The 24405-nt window shown below is 42.6% G+C and overlaps 1 protein-coding gene across 1 annotated transcript in view; it reads left to right on the forward strand.

The window, feature by feature from the left end:
* The window catches only part of LOC105687442 (probable G-protein coupled receptor 158), a 109875-nt gene that overhangs the window by 49187 nt on the left and 36283 nt on the right, over positions 1-24405 (forward strand). Inside the window, exons 3-5 of the mRNA XM_020853197.2 lie at positions 11795-11918; positions 14620-14763; positions 23842-24042. Coding sequence (XP_020708856.2) covers positions 11795-11918; positions 14620-14763; positions 23842-24042 — 469 coding nt within the window. The remainder of the gene's footprint in view (positions 1-11794; positions 11919-14619; positions 14764-23841; positions 24043-24405) is intronic.

The following is a 24405-nucleotide window of genomic DNA, read 5'->3' on the forward strand; positions in this document are numbered from 1 at the left end:
CGGATAATCGAGCGATTCTTTTCGCTAAATTATATATGGAATATTTTTTAGTGGAATATTACAGACATAAAAATGTTCGATTTTGGGGTCGAAGATCAATATTTAAAAAAATTAAGAGTAAGGTGCTATTCTGACGTATTTTGACCCCAGGAATCCGAATCTGGAAAAAAAATTGATCTATCTCTAAAATTGACCGAGTTATCGCCAATTTTCAGCTTTTTGGGGTCAAAAATAAAAAATTTATTTTTTAGTCTACATTAATGTAATTTGAGCTCAGGAATCCGAATCCGAAAGAAAAATTGATCTATCTGCAAAAATTACCGAGTTATCCTCATTTTTTCGCATTTTTGGGTACAAATTTGATAATATCTCGAAGGGAAAAAATCGTAGCTCAATTTGGCTTTCGGATTCGTGTTCCTGAGGTCAAAATACATAAGAAAAGTGCCATACGATCGATTTTAAAAAATAAAAAATTTTGGCCAAAATTTGAAAAAATCGTAAGGGGTACCCCTTGGAAAAATCTCGAATTTTGGCCAAAAATTTTTATTTTTTAAAATTGATCGTATGGCACTTTTCTTATGTATTTTGACCCCAGGAACACGAATCCGTCGTCCAAAATGAGCTACGATTTTTTCCCTTCGAGATATCCTCAAATTTATGCCAAAAAATGCCAAAAAATGGGGATAACTCGGTCATTTTCGCAGATAGATCAATTTTTCTTTCAGATTCGGATTCCTGAGCTCAAATTACATTAAAATAGATCAAAAAATTAATTTTTTATTTTTGACCCCGAAAAGTTGAAAATTGGCGATAACTCGGTCAATTTTAGAGATAGATCAATTTTTCTTTCAGATTTGGATTCCTGAGGTCAAAATTCGTCAGAAAAGTGTAATATAATCAATTTTTAAACTACTTTACTTTTGGCCCAAAAATCGATTTTTTTTTCGACTTTTGAAGGGTAATCTCACGTATAATCAGCTCTGAAATCCAAATCTGCAAGCCAAAATCATCTACTTATGTAATCGATCGAGTAATCATCAATTATTAGCTGTTAGGAGCAGAAAAATTATAAGACATATCGATTATTTTTAGTCGTAGACCCACTTTGAATCGCTGCAATCCATGCATGCGTCAAAATATTTGAATTTCTCAATTCACCAGCAAACCCGAGCTTTGCTGGAGTCAGCGTAGCCAGCAGCGTAGCGTTTTGTTGTGAGACGTCACCTTTGGGGCTGAGCAGAGGTCACGCCCCACAACAAACCGCGCGCCCGGGGCTACCTGACTCCAGCAAAGTTCGGGCCTTCTTGGATTCTTTCGACTACCGGGTGTAAAATTCTTCATCATTGGATTTTATGTGCTATACTAACCGCCCCATGCATGAACCAATTAAGGGCAACAAATTTGTTCGAACGTTATGGTACCCGGTCTATTAAGTTGTAAAAGTGAAAGTTGTTCCCGGTATGTTCTTAATTATCATATCGTGTTATCAGGAGGTTGTCGTTGGTTTGTTTTATCACGTAGATTCTACGAACGTTTGCTGTGCCGTTTACGAGGATCGAATGACAAGTTTCCGTTCTCTCTTTTCGTCACGCACTTTTTGCAGCACGAAAATTTTCGAAGAGATAAAATGTGTGCCAGAGACAAAATATAAGAATGGGAAAAAAGCTTTCTCTAAAAATTCCTCCGCCTTCTTGAGCCTAGAAGCTAAACGATTCAAAGCCAACCTCACCCGAACGTGAACCTTGACTGAAATTTTAGTGTTGAGTGCGAACTGAGTGCTTCTCGAAGTAGCTTCGATATACCCACAAGGAACGGGATAAAACGGCCTCATACAGGTCAGGAGGCTCTAATAGGTGAAAACGTTGCACGAGAGCCCCAGTAACGTTACTACTCCGCGGTCGTATTTAAAGATAAATTGCAAACGAGCACCCTGAGCTGTCTAAGGTGTAACGAGGTTTTTTTTCCAGCTCTTTTTCTGGCCCCAGAATTCGATATCCTTTTAGTAACCGACAAGTCCACCTCCGTTCTTTTTTCCAACTTTATTTTGTATAATTTTTATCATCGTTGTTATTTCAGGGTAAGAATCGAGTGAGCTATACCGAGAGAGTACATCAGCTATTTCGCACTCTCGCGGGGCGGAATAAATAATAAGCGAGGAGATGACGCATCTCCATCTTTTAGGAGAACAGAAAAGAAAAAAAAAAAAAGAAGGACGCTGTAGCGTTGATCTAAAGGGAATTGACGGCGGCTGTTAGGGTGCGGGGGCGGGATTCCTTCCTCCGAGGTAAGGATATAGCGATATCGGAAACGATGGCTTCAGATATGAGCCCGAAGGCTCGATAAGTTGTTGGGAAAACACATTTTCACTGTTCGAACGGGTATTAAAGCCCACTCTATAGATTCTCGTACCTCCATTATACGTACACATATATATATATCTTAGAGACCTATAGGTATGCGACGCATTAACTTTCCCATGGGTAATATCATCTGATATTCTTGCGTTATATCGCATAATGTATACGTAACTAAGAAATTGGTACCTCCGCGTTTTCGGAGAGGTGCGAAATGTTTTTTTTCTCTCCGCCGTCGACCGATTCGGTTCACTCGTATCGACATCTTTTCTCTCTCCATTTTTCTCGCTCCGTGTTCGATAATTTATACAAATTAAATTGCAACTGTACCGCAATCGTACCGTGTAAAATTGTAGGTGTTACAGCTGGATATAAATACATACGCGTTGGTATATACGTACGTGAATATAAAAAGGGATTCAGCTCGTTCGGAGCACCTGGAACAGCGTCGAGTAGAAAGCAAAGGAGGGTTTTTCGACCCCTCGGAGGCGGTGTTTGCTTTTATAATAACTTCGTTTCGCGTTACCTTCGCACGGGAAGCCGTCATTCTCGCAAAGTAATCCTCGCGAATTCATATCTTCGGGGAATGGCGACCTTTGACGCAGTGTCCGCGAACGAGTCCGACGACCTCCGGTTCGGCTACCCCCGCTCATTTGAATAATCCGGACTCAAGATCGTCGAGAAATTAACACGGGGTAACGAGTCGACCGTACGTACGTACGTATATTTTATGACGAACGAAATCTGATATCGACATCGCGTATCCGCCCGCAATCGAATCCCGCGCTATCGGTGACCCGTTCGACGTTACGGGTCCAGACTAAACCCCGAGTGATAATAAACGTGGAATTCCGGTAACGCTGGACGTACCGATGTTGAAAGCCGGGGGGGTGATTGCAACGTGCAAACTCAACGTGCAACGCGCCAGATATTTATTTTGCAGGGGTCGAACGGAAGGTGTAGGGCGCGCGTCCGCCCTACCCGTGCATTCGAATCATTTCCGTTCCTCGAAGTGGTGCGGTGAGTTGTTCAGCCGAGGGATCGTCGCCGCGTCGCCTCTGCGAACATTTCGCTTAATTACGACGGGACGCTGTGCCGCGGGGAATCAGAACGTACGCGTAGGTACGTACGGTACGTATAGCAATCGTTGCATAGCTCGGGCGGGATCAGGGTACGTAGGTATGTAGGTGTAACGTATTCTACGGTAGAACCCTAAAAACTCCACACCCGGCCCATTTTCACCCCGCGTTACAACCCCCTCCCCCCGCCCCGCAGACGGTGGCTAATTGAACGACTAAAGTTAATTTACACGGATTCTTAAGTAGCGGTATTCCAAGTGTTTCTTCACCAGCTGTAGCAGGATAACAATTGGAGGTGTTCCGCAGCCGGTTGTGGAAAGCACACGTACACCCCCCCGCTACGTACTCGGTGTTCTTTCTTAACGTTGAATTTAGATGTACGCCGCACGATTTCCTCCTAGTTTACTCGATTGTTTAATTAAACCCTCCGTACTGCCTCGCCGTTCCTGCCAAATCAAACACTTTAATTACCGATTCGTTCCATTGTTCTACCTCGTGTTTTACCGGGCAGCTTTCGGTACGGGTGGGGACGGCGGAATACATTCGTCGAAATTCAAGGAGACGGTTATAAGAGTACAGAATGTGCACTACATAACAGATAAACTGAAGAATTGAATTTACCAAATTGAAGCGAGCTCTTGATTAATTTCGATTTCACGGAATCGAACGGATCCTTGATCAAACGCTCGCACGAGTTTTTTTCGATGGGTAAAAGCGCGGGATTCGAGTCGCGAATTTTTCCATCAAATATTCCTCGTACCGTCGGATTCATAATTTGTTTTCCTTTTATTTTGTCAATTTTTTTTCAGCCGAAAATTTTCCGAAGGTCTTCCGCTCGCGCGACGCAGGATTTCCTCGCGAACAATCGGAGATAAATAGAGGGGGGAAAAAAATATTCAAGATTGATTAAACGCTCGATTTTATTTTTCGCGAAGAGCCAACCGCTTCGTATTTTCTTCTTCGAGTAAATTAAATGTACCTATGCATTCTATCGGTCCAACCCTGTGGAACCTCCCTTGAATTTATGGAATTAATGAGATCGTAGATTCGCAGGCTGCGAATTTTTATTCGCTCATCCTGTAAGCTCACAATTTTCGCCCTCGTGTTTATTAAAAATAGTAAATACCGATTGGTGTACTTTAACATCCGTGCAAATACGTCTTCCTTCTTTGAACCGCATGTGAGAATTTACGTGCAGCTTGTTACACCCATTTACATACGGTGTATCATACGTGTGTAGGTGTATATATATTGACCGTTCATCGATGAATATCGACGTGGCGGAGGGTGGGTGGTAGGGGTGTAGAAACGAGAAAATCTAGGGGCACGTTTGACAATCCGTTTTACGATTCACGATGGGGAAATGAATTCGGGATAAAGTCGATCGTGCCGAGGCTCAGGCCGCTAGGATTTCGCTGGTACGAGGATCTTTCGGATTCGGAGGATTCCGGCGTTTCGGGGATTTATAACAAGACTAGCGTCGTCCAAAGCGCATGCATATTTCGAAGGGGATAGACGGTCGGACCATTCCCAGATCTCAGTCTTGCGAACACGAATGCCCCGTTGGCGACAAAGACCGTACCAACGAAACAAAAAGAAAAAGCTCGCAACGTTCTTTTCCCACACGATCGTTACGACCCTCCAATAATGCTGGATTATTTTCCATCGACTTTTTATTTATTATTTCGTGATTAATCTCGAAAAACGAACCCCCCTCCCCCCGAGGTCTGATCGAAGTCATCCCACGCTATACATATGTACATTCGCGTTCGGCAACTACAAGGGTGATTTTTTATACTCGAAAGCACGACATAATGGATTCGGAGGAGTTTTAGATTTTTTCCAAAACTCGTTAGGCTCGTAAAAAAAATTGATGTCTGCAAACATACCGTAATCTCTTTTTGTTCTTCGAATGAGTTGAATAAAAATCTGCCTTTTAATTGGGACAGAAATCCGAAATTGTTGACAGAGCTTTTTTTCATCTCGAATGATTTTCGTGCGATTGAATTCTATGGAACGTCGATCCGCTGGTATGTACAGGTCATTACGCTGATTTCAATTTGGAAAAAAAAACGTCAATTATCCCGTTGATTTTTTCGTTTATTTTTCTTCCACCGTTTTTAATTTACGTTCGAACGGTAAGCGTAGTCTGACGTATTTCGACCGCGGTTGTAAGGGTTGTTCGGCGGTGTACAGATGTACAGGTATACCGCTACGGTGGAGATTAATTTCTCTTTCAGCATCTTATTTTATTCTTTTCTTACCGTTATTGGATAAGAGGTTTTCGTCGGCGGGAATAAGATCAGTGTCTTTTGGGGGAACGAGTTTTGTCTGAAGATTCCCTGCGTAATCCGAGTGAAAGGGTTTGAGCGGAAAGGCCGCTCCCCGCCGAAATGGGACGGGGGATACAAGAATACATAATTAATAGAAAAGAAAGCTTTTATCTTGGAGTGCAATCCTGTGTTCGGTCAATCGCTGATATCCTTGTATAATTCTATCGGTAATTGATCATCGATCCACCTGTCGATACTCTTGCGTACACACTTTCAGGATTAACACGCTCTTCGCGGTCTACCTTCCTCTTCGGTTTTCACCCCTCGCCGTCATTGAGAAGTCTTTCACTCTTCGATGAAATATGACCAAAAAAAAAAAATAATTTACCAAATGATTAGCCAAATTTTAGCGATCTTTTTTAAAAGGACATGATGTAATGTACTCGTACGAAGTTGCTCCTCGCTTGATTTAAGAAAGCTGGATACGTGTGGGTGATGTACAGCGGTCCTCGCGACGTGCTCATACGTAAAATACACGAATAGGATATATCATCAACTCTGGGGAAAGTTTCGCGAGACACTGCACGTTATACATACTATACGGAATATACGTATATACGCCGTATTATCCAAGTACCGGTGAAGTCTGCGGAAGTTCAAACTTCGCCTGCTGCTACAAGTATAACTTGCTAAATACTTTTCAAGAAGAAGTATATCGGGAGTAGAGAGAGAGAGAGAGAGAAAGGGGTGGATCGGGGGGAGGGTAAAATTTCCTTCGCGATACCCAGGTGCTGCAGTTTCGTTTGCGACGGTAAGAGTGCAATACTCTTGAAGAGAAATAATATCGCGGCGAAATGATCACCCGACGACGAGTTTTAGCGGTAATGGAAAAGAAACGCCGTAGAGTCAACGTGCTGGAGAAACGATACGAGGGAAAGATATCCTCGTTGAAACGTTTTCTACTTCACGCCGCAATTCTCTCGATTGGATTGTCTGCGGCGAACATTCGACAATTATCGCTAGCAACAGAAATTACGAAGGGAAAATTATTTGCAGAACAGCCTTCCGATCGACGTTGCGAAATATTTCATTCTTTCCGCCTGGCGAATTGTTTTTTTTTTCCGTTCGTCCGGGCTCAGGTGCCGCTGTGATTATTATATTTTTCGCAGTCGAAAGTTGATACGTAATATTTTTTTTTGAAAACTGAAATATTTCGCACCGGGGGTTGTATCTATTGTTTTTACGAAGCACTGGTAGAAAAGTTATTCCTATTTTGGTTTTTTACAATTAACGAACAACTCTCCGGCGTTGCAACTTGTTTCGAAATGCTGACGGGTCCTACGGGACGAATACGACCGTAGCTGGCGGTAGCACTAGCTTTCGTTCTCATTAATATCGTCGCTGGGATTATTATTGTTGTTATCGTGACGTCGAGATTTCGGTAGCGGATGCCGCCGGTGTACAGCATCCCTATTACGCGGTGTTCTCTCTCGGGATGCAAAATTCGGCGAAAGCTTAGCTGACAACGTCGTGAGTTTTTGGACAAGTTGTTACAGGGAGACGTTAAACAACGTCTCGATTCAACCTTCGTTTTGTCCCATTGTCTACCGAATTGGAAACCGGCGATGATCGAAACTTTGGTTTCTGCTACATTGAAATTTGAACGACTGAAAATGTTAATGCAATATCTGGCGGCGGTAATCCGGCTTCGTGACTCTCCGACGCGTAAATATATGCACACGGATAACGTGTAATCTGCACCGAATTTAACCCATAACTCCCTCGCGGAAGGGTTCGAGATCTCTCGAGCCGTGACAGTGGTGGGCGCACTTCCGTTTCAGATTTTCTTCAAATTTTTCTCCCTATACCTGCGGATAGCCCGATCGTAACTTCCGGAGTTAACCGACTAAACGTACCGGAATTACCTCCCAAAGGGAATAATACTTATGCGAGATATAATCGCGGTGCGAATCAAGTTATAACGTAAAGTTATTGTGAAAAAACGTAAGTTGATTTCACGCTTACCAGTTTTCGCGGCTCATTAAAAAAAAAAAGAAGAATTTACTTCTCGAACGCGAATCTTCGAGAGTTTTAGTTGAGGCAACGACGATCGTATTCAGTTTATTTTTCGTCGAATCTTTGGAAACTATAAGTGAATAATTTTCCGTTACCAGGTTTAACGTACGTATCACAAGTAGACGATGAACTTTTGAAGTTTTAGATGAAATTAGGCATCCGGTTTTCGAAAGTACGTAATGGAAATTTTGTTAGGTGAATCAACCGGTTACTGTATTTAACCGTGCGCAGCAGGACTTTGAAATTCAATGTAACTCTTTGTCGGGGCAAACACAATGATGCGTTATCAAGTAACTTCGGGAGCATCTGGACCCTCGAGTAAAGGTTCGTCCGTGCCTTTTGTGCGAGGAAGAAAGATGAGGAGAAAAAAACGAGTATCGGGTTTCATTAGATCAGAGAAACGGCGTTGTGGTGTAAATGAGCAAAACGGAAACGTAAGGAAAATCGGTCGATTTTAGAGCTGCGCCGGGTGAGACGAGGAAGGGGAATTGTTCGCCGAATCGTGTATTAGTAGCTGCGTTGTAATTTTGGATGTTTTTCGTCGAGATATTTTCACTGGGATTTATTGTGGGGGAGCAGCTTATCGCGGGTATATACCGCGGCCTAATAGCGCTTTTAGAACTTCTGAAAAACAGGGGGGGGGGTACGTAGTTCTTGTAGAAAGAAAAAAAAGGCCGAGTTACATCGTCGCGCCTTCCTCTTATTCCACCATTCTTATCTTTATCTCATTATAACCAGCCCTCGTTAATAACAAGGGGGTATTAAAGTTCTACTGCCGTTTCTGGTACGGCGAAAAAGCCAAATTTCGTCTTCTCAGGCCCACCCGGTTTTCATTCGCCCTGTTTTCTTAGGAAATGTATTATCACGTTATATGGTCCATGGAAAACCTGCGGAGCCAAAGAGAATGACGATAATTCTGGTAAAGGGTTACTTTGCCAACGCTATCTTTTCAGACGCAATTGTGGGGATAAAAGTAGGTGAGAATACGCGAAACGATTCGTCGGCGTTTGAACTTCTTCCCGCTGCCTTTATTCTTTTTTTTTTTAATTTAGAATCGCTCTCATTATACTCGCCGCATTGCAGCCGTTTATGCGAGTAACACTAGCGGCGAATTTCGCCATATTTCAACCAGCTAAAAAGATCATCCTTCCAAAGTCTAATTTATTAGATTAATATGCAAAGGCGAACTATGCATACATTTTAAACTACATGCATTATACTGCGGAAGAACCAGACGCCGGATAATTTCTCTCCTTCGTTTTCGCACCTCTGACTCGGAATTTCTGAAAACCACAGGGTGAATTTCTGTTGCTTCCAAAGTAATCCAAAGTTTCAACGATATCAAAAATATTAATTTCATTTCGCGCCCCGTTTATCATGCGGCTATAAAATTCGCGTATCGTAATTGATTTGTTAGTTTACTCCCGTTGTCCGAGAACGCGAAAATATGTGTCGGTTATTAATTTTTATTTTTTCAAATCTTCCGACGATTCATGGGATATCGAGTGATAAGTCTGGAAGCAAACCGTAGGCGCCTGATCCAGCAACAGGCGAGAGAGAGGGGAAATCAGGAAATATCGGCTAAATTCGATATTGTCCCAAATTTATCGAATCACAACTCAAACGAATTCTGTTGTCCCGGAACCATTGACGATATCGGACGTCCGATCACGTGAGATAATTGGAATTATTATTAACGATACAATTACCGCATACCAGGAGAGACTCGCGTACCGCGCGGGGGCATCGAATCATTTATAATTAGTTTTATTTCGATTGGTATTTTGAGAGAAAAAAAATTTTCTTCTTACTCGTCCGATAGCGTGGGTCATTTATCTATGTCCGGAGGGTAAAATTTTTAACGCTTTTCTTCGCGATAACCTGCGTTGGGCAGTTGTCGGGCAAATGTTCCTTTTCAGAAAGTTTTTCGGCTGATTTCGAACAAATTGCACGAAGAAAAGAGCGGGCGGGGTACGCGCGCAGAAGGTAGAGAAAAATTCTTGGGGAAAAAGTTCTCCCTTGTTTGTGTACAACGTGAACCGCGCGGGTTCAAGGTCGCTGCGTCAAAACTGGAACCGCGTACGGACGAAGAAAAATTTGTATCTCGTTCATTATGCCGCCGAAACGATTCGTCCGATGTGTTCCTATTACGTGTAATTTGATTTCTCGAAAATTGGTGAAATTTTCAACGTTCGCGATCCACGGCTTACGACTGCAGGATGTTCGCAGCGCTTCCACATAATTTTGTGTATCGTCAGCCGCTCGTAAGTAACGTAATCCACGTCGACTCTGTCCTCTAACGGGTCTCTAATGGGCTCAGACAGACAGGATATACTTTAAGTTAATTATCCGACTATATCCTCGGTAGAGAACATCAAAGAATAAGGGATATAATTTTAATAATCTAAGTAGTTTCTTTGCCGCGTACTTATCGTCACATCCGATGAAGCTCTCAGGCACGGTTGATGCTTCCGGAGGCCTTGAAGTAAACCAGCTTTGAAGATGAAGATGTTGCAGCGTAAGCAAAGCTTTACTTAAAGAAGAAATGTCGCGCTTATGCATATGTACGATCTACGTACACCCGCATGGAAAAATTCTACGTAATTCAGAGCGAAAATTTTATCCATTCAATTTTTTACTTTTCCACTTTCGAAATCCCAACTCCCAGAGTCGCCGTGAGATAATTTTAAATATCCCAAAGCGATTCGCCAATTTTTTCGAACAACCATCTTGAAAATACAAAAAAAAAAACTGATCGGGGATACGCCGGACACGTTCGAGTTTTGGATCGTGATATTTCCGTAGCGAATATTAAAGCGATCACGTTCGTAGGGTGTTCAGCTTTAAGCGCGGTAACTTCGCTATGGAGCACGATGAAATTTTCTACTGAAAATTTGCTACTATTTTTTAACCACGTATGCAGATTTTACCCATCACACGTATCTTTGATGTATAATTGTTCGATAATTGCCTCGTCGAAAAACAGGCTGAAAATTTTTCATCCGATTTTTTCCTGTACACGGCGTAAGATCGAAATAAAAAACCGTTCTTCGCCCGAAATATGTATAGCTGAATTCGTATCGAGCCTGAGAATAAAAAAAAAAAAAAAAATCGTTTCATTTCGTGACAACTGCTATCATTCACGTGAATTTTTCTTTTCTTTTTTTTTTCTCTCTCCCGCAAAGAATTGGTCTGACTTATTGCCTAGCCTGGAAAGTTTCTCGGCTTAAACGTCCCTTAACTAAAAAGGTGGGGCGATTTATCACGTTTGAAACCAGTCGAGGTACATAAACTTCCATACCTCAGGTTGATGAAGAAACTGATATAAGTAAAATAAGAAATTCAGTGTTATATCATTTGCGTGGAGGTAATCAGTTGTTGGTGATTTTTTCTTTCCTTCTTGATTTGATACATGTTGGGAGTCGTCGTGAATAATACGGACGTATATTATGTGCTGTAAAATTTTGACCTACCAAGTTGATTTTTAAAAAGCTAGAGTGTCGACGAGTCCTGTTTCGAAAACTCGAATCCCTCTTCTCATTACGGGAGAATTTAATTTGAACGAGATGTTATATTAATAATATGAGAGCGTCTCAAGTACAAAGTAAAATTGTTCTGAAATTGATGCAAACAAGCGTCCGTCTTCAGCGAATGACACTTCATTATGAAGCAGATTTATCGGTTCCGTTGAAATCCTACATAATTTAAAATCGGAGGGACGAAACGTCTCGACGAATAAAGAATTCATAAATCAAATTTGATTAATATATTTGGTAAATTTTTTCCCCCCCCGCGACAGTGTTATCGATTAGGTTGTCGATTGGATGCAAAAAGAATCCAATACAAATCCAGGTCCAAATATGAATCCAGGTCTTCAATTATCTACATTTAATCCAAAATTTAATCCTGACCGATCGTATTTGTTTGGAAATTTTTTTCTCAACTCCTGGATTATCGAACGACGTGAAATAATAAAATATTAAATTCCCTGTTCTTTTTTCTCTTCTTGCAGGGGAACCAGCGGAATCGACATAGATCTGCGAAGAGTCGACATCGATCAATGTCCTCTACCCGAGGGATCCACCCAACTCAACGTATTCGCTGCCAGTGACAAATGCAAGAACAGAACTACCGAGGTGAGTGAAATAATATCTTGGTTGTTTTATTTTTCAGTAACGAATTATTGTTAGTCGTAAGTCTTCGTAACGAACGGATGAAATTACGCCCGGTCGACCGCCGTTGGAGCAAAAAAAAAAAAAAAAAACAAACTCGTCCGTTTATCCAATTCTGAGATAGATGGTCTTTAAAGTTTCGCTACTTCGATCCTCGCGGCAGTCACCGTCTGAGGAGTTGAGGTGAAGCTGAGCACGGTTGCAGTCCATATCCCCACGTCACTCGTACGTGTTTCACGCCTATGTGTTCGCACGTACACGTATACGAGCAATCTGGATGAGAGTAGAGCGAAATATTAATGGCCTCGGTAGAAGCCTTTGAGAGATGAGCTCTTTGCGAGACAACCGTCGCTCGGTTCTTTTGACGGGAGCGAATGGCTCGAGATCATTTAATCCCGAAACATGCCCTACTCGAGCCTCCGCAAAACCGGAAGTGGCGTCCTAGAGGGGTTCGTTTCAGGGGGATGAGAACCACCAGCAGCCAGCCAGCGGGAGCACTCGAGTAAAAACCCAAACCTCAAACCGCGATTTCACTCACATACCTACATGTATACGTACAGTAGACACGGGTCCTTTCTACGTGCAGAAAGTCCGCGTCGCCGTTGAATAATGCATTAATTGATCTCTTTCGAGGGCTACAGTTGCAAAAAAAAACAACGTGGCAGGGTGATAAATATTTTTGTTTAATTTTCTATCCGAGAAGTTTCTTCGATCACCGTACGCGACGGTCCCTGGCGAGTAGGTCAGAGAAAACACGTACGGTGAGGAGAAAAAAAATTCTTCTCCGGGGTGACGGTCGGATGCCAACTTTTGGAATTGATAAAGTGACCCGATCCGCTCTAGGTAGGATAGCGATGAATCAATAATTTATCGAGTTTCCCCATAGGACGAGGGAAGGAATATAAGTCAACACCTTTACGGGCATCGGGTGGATGCCGTCGCATAGGATAAGTATAAGGTAATATGCGGGGCCGAGCGCTTTTGGGCATTGACCGCGTACGGCCCCAAGATTAATAAATCATGGACTGAGAACGTATAGCGCTTTGGTTTAGGATCCGGAGCACATACCGCGATAAATAACATTTGTTTTAATCAAGCTTCAACCTCACCGATGTGTAGTCCGACCACTTCGAGCTCCCCAATGGCACGGAAACCCCCTGGCTGCCCATTTTTTCCTTTTTCCCTTTTTCCCTTTTTTCCTTCTTTTTCTCGCTTAAATGAAACGTAGATTTTTTGCCGCCCGATGGTATAACCCACACGGAATTACATTCGACTTATGCTACCGCGTGGAATAAATGAAGCGTACACCCACGTACGTAACTACGGATATGGAAACTGCACCTGCACCGAGCAGGAAATGAAGATGAATACCAATAGTGGAATATTTTCGTCAACGAGCTTCGGATGAACGCACGCGATAAGGCGAACAAAATTTTTTCCATATATTCTCGCCGTAGCCACCAGATGCGCTTTTTCTACAGGTGTGCATCTTTTTTAATTCCATTTCACGTTAATTATAGCGATATAATGAGTATGAAGTTTTTTTCTTACTTTATTTTCTTTTGGCGATGCAAATGTGTTGTTAAAAATTTTAATCTCGCGTTGGATGGTCGAGCATTAATCTACATACTTGTATTACCCGCTTTTTTGTACATTATGAATATTTGTTGGATTATTATTTATCCATTTTTTGTAATTCATTTTTTCATTTTTCGTGCTCTCGTTTTATCGGCTTTTTATAGTCGCTGTGTAAATTAAGTTTTCCTATATGCGCACGTGCGGTATTTCCCCTCCTCCCCTCCTCCCCCTCCCCCCCCAGGTTTTCGTAATTAAGTTGAGTGTTACGTGAAATCTACGATCAGGGAAAGAGCTGCTATACACGAGAACCAACCGAGTGTAATTATATTGTTCTCCTTTTAATAGCTTTCGAAAATCCGGTCAGAACTGGGGTCACCTTATCGTTGGATTCATTTTTTATTTCTTTTCTAACATTTACGGTCCAAATAAAATGTTTACCGAGATGTTTACTTTAGATCTCACATTCTTATCCAATAGTATTTTTGTAATTCACAATTTTACACCTGGATATACAGCTCTGCGGAGACTGTGAGAGGGATTATTCTACCGATTGTGAAATACAAGTCAGAAGTGAGCTTTTTTTTGCCTTCATGCAACGATGCCTAATTAGTTTTTGCCGCCGTATGCCGAGGATCCTGACAATGTAACATTTTCATCTGATCGTGTACCTGAGAATTTTTTTTTTTTTTCTACATTTTTCAAGTGCGGCAGAAGGGGGTGCTCGTCGTGCGTTTCGTTTCAATTATTTTTCCAAATGATGTACTTGGTGAGCCACCCGCTCTTCAGCAATTTTTTTTCCACCCTGTGTCGATATATTTTTACGTATTTCGATCTCGGAAATCCGAATTCGCAATTCGAAATATTTCATCCATAAAATTAAAAAAGTTATCGCGAATTTTTCGCCTCTTTTTGCGATCACCTCAATATTTATTCTAGGATTTTTTCTTTTGATTAAACAAAAGAGCCACCCATTTTTCGTCGTTGATGTAATCGGAAAAATCTTACGTCGCCTTTTTCATTCTCAGATTAATTTCACTCTGCGGCAATAAACGGACATATGTAAATTTTTTGCCCCATTTTTTTTCAGTGTGTCGCCATCCCGGGACTTGGTTTTCGCCGAGGGAGTTATCGCTGCGTTTGCAAACGTGGATTTTATTATCCAGAGATTAAATCGACCACCCGATATTACAACGGGACCGTCATCGAAGAAGAATATGAAAAATTAATGATGGTGAGTCCTGTGTTATGCATGCTCGTGAATTTTCACATTCGAGTTAAAAAGAAATTGTATCATACCCCACACATTACGTGTGGTTGAGCCGAAGTTGTGCAGGGAAAATCTTGAGAATCCGAATCATTGATCGAACGAAAGCACGCTAACGCGATTATAGTGTAATTAATTAGGTAATTAGACAGCAAAAAAAGAAGAAATTTATTCTCCGGGAGCGTCGCGTCTTGAATTCGGGCCAGACGGATTGAAGAAAAAACAGAGTAAACGAATAAAAAAGGGTGTAGTAGAAGAAGACAAATCAAAAGTTCTCATTGGCGCTATTTTGTGGTAAATTTTCAAAGTTAATCGGTTACACCGAGTAAACGAAACTAATAAATTATAAACAAATTCTCGAAACGGCTTTCACCATAGTCACGTTTCTGGAAAACCAATTATTCTACTCAAATCTGCAGTAGACCGTACAACAAATATGTATAGGTATATTGACTGTTCTTCCTCGGTAGTCCTAAACTCTTCAACAAACAAACAAACAAACAAACAAACAAACAAACAAACCAACAACCGACCAAACACAGAAAAAGTTTCGGTGTAGTGGATCGAAGGAGTCGTCGATAACGCTGGTCCAGAAGGACTTTTGCTGTCAAAAGCATTCGCTTCGAAACAGGCCGGACTTACTCGGACGCTTTGCGCGCCGTCGGTTGGTCGAAGGAAATATTTTCCATCCCTACCGTGCGTTTCTTCTTTTTCAAACGACGAAAAATATAAAAAATTCTCAGCGGCTCATCTCTGCATCCCTCGTAGACGTATGTACGGGAATCAAAGGATTTTCTAAACGTTGGTCTTTTTTTTTTTTTTTCGTTCATTCATAGCTGCTTCTTTATTTGCTTTTTACATATATTTCTGAAAAATTCTATCGCCGCGACGCTGACGAAAGTCAGCACGTAGGTGGGGGAGGGGGGGTTAGATCTGTGTCAAAGGAAATGGAAATTGAATGGAAGGATAGCAGCGTCTACTTAACCCAGCCAATCTGTGGGGCGCGTGTAGCGTATACATCGCATGGTTCATACACGCGTGGTTTTAACGAACTCGTAATCCCCAAATTAAAAAAGTTTTTGTTCCCGCGTTCTTTGAAGCTGTCCAGGTCGGCCCGCCATTCCTACGTTGCGGGTTATACCTGACCGAGAGACTCCGCTCTCATTTTAATCAGGAGAGGATCAGGACTGCGGTCGTGTATATCCGTATACGTAGGCGATTCATATATTATATACGCCCGATTGAAACTGCCGCGGGATACGGAGAGAAAAAAGAAATATTGTTTTCTTTACCTTCCGTGAACGCCGGAGCAAAGTTTAATATAAACGAAAAAACAAAATGCGATGCTCCGGAGAACTTTTTTCCCCGCTTCTTTTTCCTCCCTTCGTTTTATTTCGAGCCCTTTGACGACGACTCTATAGAGGATCAAGTTTCTGATTGTGCGAAGGATTTAATTTTCTCCTGCTAATTATCCATGTATACGAAACTCACGGTAAATTGATACTTACATCGTACCGGTGGCAATTATAAAGGTGTATCGGATTCACTTTGTTGGTTGTTTGTAATTTTTTATCGTTATAATTATTATCATTTTTCAATCGAGGGAGTGTATTATTTCGGCTCAAAGTTTACCCCGTCGGAATACCGAACGAAACACGCGGCGTCGAGAAAAGGTGAAAATGTGAAATTGCGTAACGAAGGCAGGTCCTAAGTTAACGGGCGAACTGAGGCTGCAGGCGCCTGCAAGGTATGAGATTAACCTGCGTTGGGGCGGTGGAGATAGATTCGCCAAAGACGTTCGTAGAGAGGAAGAGAGGGACACTTTCTCCTCCGAATTAATCTCCACGGGATTTCACTTTCAAACGTTCATACCGACGCTCGTATTTTCGAGTCGAGTGAAATAATTCCCCACCCGGTGGATAGTAATTATAGTTATTAACGTTGTTATTGTTATCCTTATCTCGACAGAGAGATCGTGCGTACAAATATACGCGTGGGATATGCGAGCGATTTATCCTTATAATTGGAGGAATATTTTTTATCATTATCTTCCAGGCTCTTCTTTTCTTCTTAATTTCTTCTCTCTCTCTTTTTCTCCCTTATCTGTCCTGCGGAGAATTCAAGTAGCCGCTTCCCGGGACACGACAATTTGATTATTATCGCCCCATTTACGCCATATACCTTTTCTCTCTACTCTTAACACACCGTGATTTTCTTTTCCTCACTTTTCCTCCCGTATACCATTATTTTCTCTGTTTTCTCCTCTCCCTCTCTCTCCCTCTCCCTATCTCTCTCTCTCTCTCCCTCCCTCTCTCAGTTTTCGTTTAGTATCAAGTCCTTTCTCTCACCTCACCCTCTCGCGTATCCGTTCGACCGGCAGCAGGGTGAACGTTATTGAATCTGCCACCTTGTGCACCGCACCGTTAACTGGCGAACGTGGAAAATCAAGGCTCTCAAGGTCCGCATAGTTCGCAAACTTTCAGGGATTATGGCTCGCTGTATGTACCATAGTTCATCGGCTCTTTTATCCTTCAAAAGTGTAGTTCGCGCGAAGAATACATTATACGAAAATTTAACGCGCGCCCTCGACAACGAGCTATTATTTAATATCCATGTTTTTCATCTCGTATCAGATCCGCGTTATTTCCGATGAAACGAGACGCGATTTTGAAAGAGTAAAAAGTTTGGAAGAAAATTCACGGACCGGGCGATGAAAAGTAAAGATCTGTAACGAAGTCGGAGAAGCATTTCTAATCGTACGAACTGTACGCGTCTCGAACTTTACTCTTCAATTTTTGTTTCGTTCTCCATATTGTTTAGTATCCCTCATCCCATCTCTCTTCATTTTTACTCTCATTTTATTTCATTTTATTTCTTTGCATTCGCGCCCGCGGAGGTAAAACGCGGAAGATTCTTCCTTACGTATTTCAATTGTTGAAATAAATAGTGCCGACGTTACAAACGCGGAGCAAACAGTTCTTCAGCTCTCTTCCCTTGTACCTTCTATACATATATATTTCTATTTCCGCAAAGTGTAAGGGATGGGATGGCTGGTAAATGAAAAGAGGTATATACCGAGTAGTCGGGGGTTCGCAGGGTATGAGAACAAAAAATAAAAAGATCAGCTATACGAGTTAAAAAGTTACGTTATTATATACCGTAGTCGAAAGAATTTATTTGTTAGTCGCGAAAGCTCAACAACCAAATGGAATACACGAATCTTCTCTCCGTATAAATCGACTTCTTACCGTGTTTTTGTTCAGCGAGAACCCCCCGGGGCATCGACTTGCCAGAAGTTAAAAGACCCGTCTGCAAGCTCGCTTGTACCAATACTGTACACGTACCGTACACGTGTACCTACTTCTCTCCTATCTCGCCGAATCTCTGCTAAAGTCGCGGGACGGCTGTTGAAATTTTTTTATTTCATTCTTCGGTTTCTCGCTTCATTTACCGCTACGTGCGAGCACACACCGTTCCCTCGGTGACGAAATTAACTCAATCGAAGCAACGAAATACAAAGACGATTTGAGACGAAATGAAAAGATTGGAACGAAAATTTGAAGAAATCGAAAGCTCTCTGGGTCTCCTTCTTTTATTGGACGTAACGGGCGAATTATTTACGCATTGGAACGTCGAATCCCGAGAGGAACCCGTTACAGCCCTGCTTCTGTAACTTCGGTTAATCGTATCTGTATACACTCTCCGTACCCCACGGGCATTGTAGACGAACGGATAGATTCCTATTGCATTAACATATTAATACGACAATATGGAATAAATAATTGTCTCGAGTTGCGATGATTGAATCACCATTACGGAGGTAATTGAATATCGTAGCACCAGGATGTCATTAGGCGGCCGCGAGTTTCTAACAAATTTCATTCGTCGATACCGGTTCGCGTTTCGATTAATTTTGGTTGCTGGGTTGGGCTCGTATCCTTACTTTCACCTCAAAAGAGATAACGAGAAATTCGGGGCGCGATAGCAGAAGCTGCGAAAAGTGAAAGTCTCTTTGGGTAAATCGAATGAAATTTCGCTGAAATTCTTCGACGGTCCGGTCAAAGCTCGCGGTAGCCGAGAGTCGCCGGAGTGAAAAATTGAAAAATTTTCGGACGGAATCGTAACTCGACGCGACGACGATTCGTTACCGAGGTGCGGACGTCGTTGACGACGACAATGACAATCGTCCCCGAAATCGACCATTATTTATTTTGATTAACTCGGACGAGATCGCGGCACACCTAGTCGAATTAATGGTCTTCGCGTCTTCACCGGTGGCGGGTAAATTTTAATAACGACGTCGCGTCGTCTGCCGGGGGATCTCTGCGAAATATGGTTAATTCCCTCCGCACTGCAGCTTAAATGTATATCGCATCCTCGCGCTACGCCAGACGTTGTATACCTATTCCTGTAAGAATATGCAGCGGTATCGTTGATCTATTTTAAGTGCGCAATAATAACGCCCCGTACCGATATGCATAGAATTCCACCTCAGCCGATCCAAATCTGCAGCTAGATTCTCTCGAAGAGAGAGAATTCGCCGCATATTCTCTCCGCGGCTTCATTAAAATGCAAGTAAGTAAGCGCAAACGGCAAGGCTGCAGAGACGCGAAGTTCGGTGTCCCTCCGGTTGATATATCGCGCCATAATACCAACCAACCAACCAACCAACCAACCGACTAACCAACCGACCATCCAACGCCGCCGAAAGAGGAGAGAAAATGCGAGAGAGTCAAAGCGCGAGGAAAGAAATTGCGGGAGCAAAAGAGCGGGGATGGAAAGAAAAAAAAAAAAGAAGAAGAAGAAGAAGAAGAAGAGACGGGAATAAAGCTCAGTCTTTTCGCGAAAAAGGCAAGCAACGGAGAGTAGTCACGAAGTCACGAAGTGCGCTACCGACTCTTATTTTATTTTATGTTTTTTTTTGCTCGTGCTTTGCTGAGATAACGTTCTCACGCTTTCAAAACCCCGCGTATAGTATACACTAATGTACGGTATATTTTCGCACGGTATGTCCAGAGACAACATATGAATGTGAAAATACGTAAAGTCATCCGCGGAACACCTCGTGGATGCATAAAAATAAGCAGGACGTGTATCCAACCTAATTTTTACAGACGTATCGAGTTCTTAGCGAACGCGATATTCTGTATACCGTACGCGCGATGGATATCGGGGGTGATTCGCGAGAGCGCGTCATTATAAAGATAAAAAAAAAAGAAGAGATTTTCCATCAAGCGAACCCGGATTAGTTCCGTGTATCACACTAACACCGGTTGCTTTATTTAATTTAAATTTTACGATCGGTTGAATCGCAAATTGAAGGTTTGACGTACGGCCATTTGTTGGGGAGAAGGTGGTATTTGACGGTACACGTGGACAGGGGGCATTATGCGTAACGTATGTTCGCTGGTTTTTGCTCCCTTCTACGTGTGTGCAGCGGGTGAAATTTATTGAGCGAAAAATTGGGCGGGAATCGTAGAATTCGCAAATCGCTATACGCCGGGCGAAATTGTGTTGCAACTGACGCGAACTCTCGCGTACGTTATTTCATTGTCATCTCGCTTTTTGTCGTAATTGAAAGAATCGAGCTTTCGCTATCGGAGGCTTCGGTGATCGAAGATTCCACGAAAAAAATGTTTGACGGGATTCCCTAAGGCGCGAAGCTTTCGTTCCAGTTTTAAAATTGGCTCTTTTTTTTAGCCCACCTCGTTTATTACATATGAATCGGTACAGCGTCGAGGAAAATAATTCACCTCATTGTTCGCTACGTTTTTTTCTCCTCTCTCTTTTTATTCGTTTCATTTTATTTCTCCTCGCCGAGGTACGCGACCTACGATTCCTTGTACAAAATCGAATATAGGAGAAAGAAAAAATAAATAAATAAATAAATAAATAAATAAAATGCTCCGATAAAAAGCCTCTATAATAGGGGTGGTGGTCCCGTCGTTCCAAAAAACGCCAATATCTTGCAGCTGATTTAACAATAGAACGTCGAAGTAAATCGTGATTTGGCGGTGTTTGTAGGGGAAGGTCGTCTTTTTACGGGATATCCATTGTTACCCCCGGTAATAAAGCCCCGGAGCGTGCGGTCATCGGATTGCACGCTGTACCATGTTCCGTAGGGCACACGTTGCGGGCGTAAATTGAATTTAAACTGAAAATGGCGACGCGAGGATATACTCGGAAAAAATAATAAATCTTTCTTCCGACTTGGCGTGAATTATAGCCGCGAATGGAAACTGTATCGTCGGCTCCGTAATGTACGCTCGTGATTCGCGTCTATGCCGGGGCAATAAAGTCCGATTCGGTGTTTCTCGTGACGTCGCCGTTACGTCAGTACGAACGGGGTATTGTTCGAGGGTAACAAGGGTCCGTTATCCTCGGACCTCCTTATTGTTAGCGAGGTATCTTCACTCGAGGCATTCGACGATGGCCGAAAACTCGGCGACGTACCGAACACTCGGCAGCGGCGGCGGCGGCGGGGGAGGGGGTTGTTCGTGTTTAGTTTTGGCAAGTAATCGAGCGTCCAGAAGATCCTCAGCTCCTTCCACCTTCCCTCCTTTTTCCTTGCCCTTTCTCTCCCTCTCCCTCTCTCTCTACCTCTCCCTCTCTCTCTCTCTCATTTTCATCGGGTTTGACGATCCTCCAGACACAATTGTCCGCCACTGATTGTACCGCGGTAACGAAGTATACGGGTCCAAAGACGACAGTCTCTCGCCACCGTATGGGGTATAATGCGGAGCCATCTTAACGCGGGTGGGTAACCAATTCAAAATGGCCGTGTTCCAGGTTAATAGCTATATACACGTCAACCCCCGACCACATATCCAGCTGATTTCATTCAACCCCGTATTATTGTCGTCGGTATTATGATTATTACCGTTATTATTATTATTATCATCATCATCCCGCCGCGCCGGTTGTGTACAGCAAACTGCGAACGTATACGTGTTATACTCGTACGACTCGACGTGAATGCACTTCCGGTGTACGTACTTATAGGTACTCGGCGGAAATGGGAAAAGAAAAAGCAAGAAAAAAAAAAAAATAAAAAAAAACAAAGTAAAAGAGATCGAAAATGAGAAGAAATCGTTTCTGCTGCAGTTTGTTGATAACCGCGCGTATCGTGGCTCTACGCCTCGAGTCATACTTTTGAGGATTAGACGAGAAGTTATCGCGATACTCGAAGGCTCCAGGCCGTAGAGCAATTCTTTAATGGCATAAAATAGATTACTGCCTGATTTATAATCACCGATGTAATGTACTTTTATAGAATCTCAAGGTATTCAAACTTCTAGAAAAAAATTCATGTTCCCACTACACTCGTCCCGAGTTGAAATTTCATTGAAAAATCATTTTTTATCTCGTGCTTTTGAAGAGAAAATAGTTGTACAAATGACATTCTCGATTCCGAACCCTGTGCGATTTTGTATACGTCAGACATCAAAGTCGCGCGGGGAAAATATTTTTTTGTACACCTATGTATATAAAGTTCCGTTAAAGTTGGCTAATCGATTCTTCAGTCTGGACTTATACGGTACATAACTTCTTACGTGCAAATGACTGGCCAAAAGTTTACAGGTGTTTCAATCGTGTTTCCGGTGATTGAACGTCGCGATAACGGTCTGATAAACTCTGATATAAATTCCAAACTTTTTATCCGAAAAGGGCGAACGGCGTGGTCGGAATTATAAGAAAAAGTGTGGGAACATAGACGGGTGATCAATATTTTTTTTTGTTTTTTTTTTTTCAGCCACTTACATAATTAGAGAAAAGAAATAATCCGCTCTCATTTTATTTAAATTTTTTTTCACCAAGCCCATTCGAATTATACACATTGACGGAATCGTACGAGAAATTATACGTTATACGAAATAAATCGAGGGAGAGGCAGAGAGAGACCGTTCGACGGATAACGAGCCGTCTAGGATACCCGAAGCGCGCTTTTCTTCCATGGCAAAACACACATTTCGAGGGCTGCGGGCTTGGCTTGTTTTGCGGGTTTCACAATTAGGCAAAAAATATATATCTCGTGGCAAAGATAAATAATTAATTACAGATCCATTTAAAGCTGGAGTTTCGAATGAAGATTTTATTATTTATCGTGTAGCTCGTTATCAAAAAAAAAAAAAGTTTTCACGAACGAACTGGCATGTGAACACTTTTCGATCGAGTGCCGAAATAATCCGATAAGGCCAGAAAAAATATCCGCACATCCGCGAATTGGAGTAAAATTTCGTTGAACGGGGTTCGATAACGATTTTCCGAAATTCACACGTACGAGGTTCCGGATTCAGGGGTTCGTTTTGCCGTTTAGGAAGCCCCGCAGCGTGGCGTCGGGTTGGGGTTTTTGATAATATTGTAAGCGTTACACGCGCGGTTACAACCAGCGCCCGATAAATCGAGCACAGAGAGTTGTGGATATTCAGAGCGGAGTTTCCAAAGGTTTGGTAAAGGCCGATCCGGCGGTGCAGTCGGGGGGGGGGGGGGGGTGGTATTTTTGAGGGAGAATCTCGCCCCTCGCCCCTCGTTCGACCGACCGGCGTGTTTCTTCGTTACCTCGTTTTATCGCGTACATTTTTACGTACGAATAGCTCCCGTGTACCCGTACGTACGTATATGACTTCTCTCCAACAATTCCAGCGCACAGGTCGCACCGCTATTTGAACAGCTGTCGTTATTACATGCTTTGACATAAAAGCTGCCGCTATCCGGTAACGGCACCCCGGAATTCAGATACCGCACATATGCAACGAAACATTCACCCTGCTGCAACTTTATCCCCGTTCATCCGTGTCGCCGGGTAATAGTAGTTTCCTCCGTATTATGGGGCGCACCTTACAGCGACAATTTTTACCGAATAAAATATCAAGTGCCAACTTCGAGCTCCGCCGCAGTTGCCCTTTTTATATATATCCCGTGGAAAAGACACGAGAATATCGCGGCCTCGTGTACATCGCGTATTAAAATATGCAGCGAGGATCCGATGACTGAAAAAAAACAAAAAAAAAAAAACTGAACGAATGCTCGATGAAATGATTGCAGGATATGGAGAGCCAGTACTCCGTGGACGGGGTGTTCGAGTGTCTTCCCTGCGCCGAAGGGTGCGAATCGTGCGTGGACGGATCGCCCTGCGTGGTATCGTTGAACTGGTTGATGAGAACGGCTATTTTGATCCTCGAGTGTTGCATAATTGCCTGTCTACCGGCGGTCGTTCTTTTCACCTGGAAATATGGACGCGTCAAGGTAAGAAATCACCGCACGACGTATGTTGTACGTAAATTTGTGTCGCCCATTTATCACCGACCTCCACTGTCGACCGATAATGGAGACCGATCAAAAAGTGATTTCGAGTAAAATCCCGACCGATTGTTCGAGTCCTTCTTTTTTATGTTTTTTTTTTTTTTTTTTGTCCCACCCCCGCGTGAGTCCTGTCGAAATGAAGCGAAAAAAGGGAGGTATACACGCCATCCGTAATGGTGTTTTGCGTTACGGGGCAGAATTAAGTGACGCGACACGGTCTCGATGAAACAATCGACGCGTTTATCTCGGGACTACATCCATTTATAACGAAAGGGTTACCAGTAGACGCTAGGTTTTTCTTTTCCA

The sequence above is a fragment of the Athalia rosae genome, chromosome 4 (assembly GCF_917208135.1).
Source record: "Athalia rosae chromosome 4, iyAthRosa1.1, whole genome shotgun sequence".
Lineage (NCBI taxonomy): Eukaryota > Metazoa > Arthropoda > Insecta > Hymenoptera > Athaliidae > Athalia > Athalia rosae.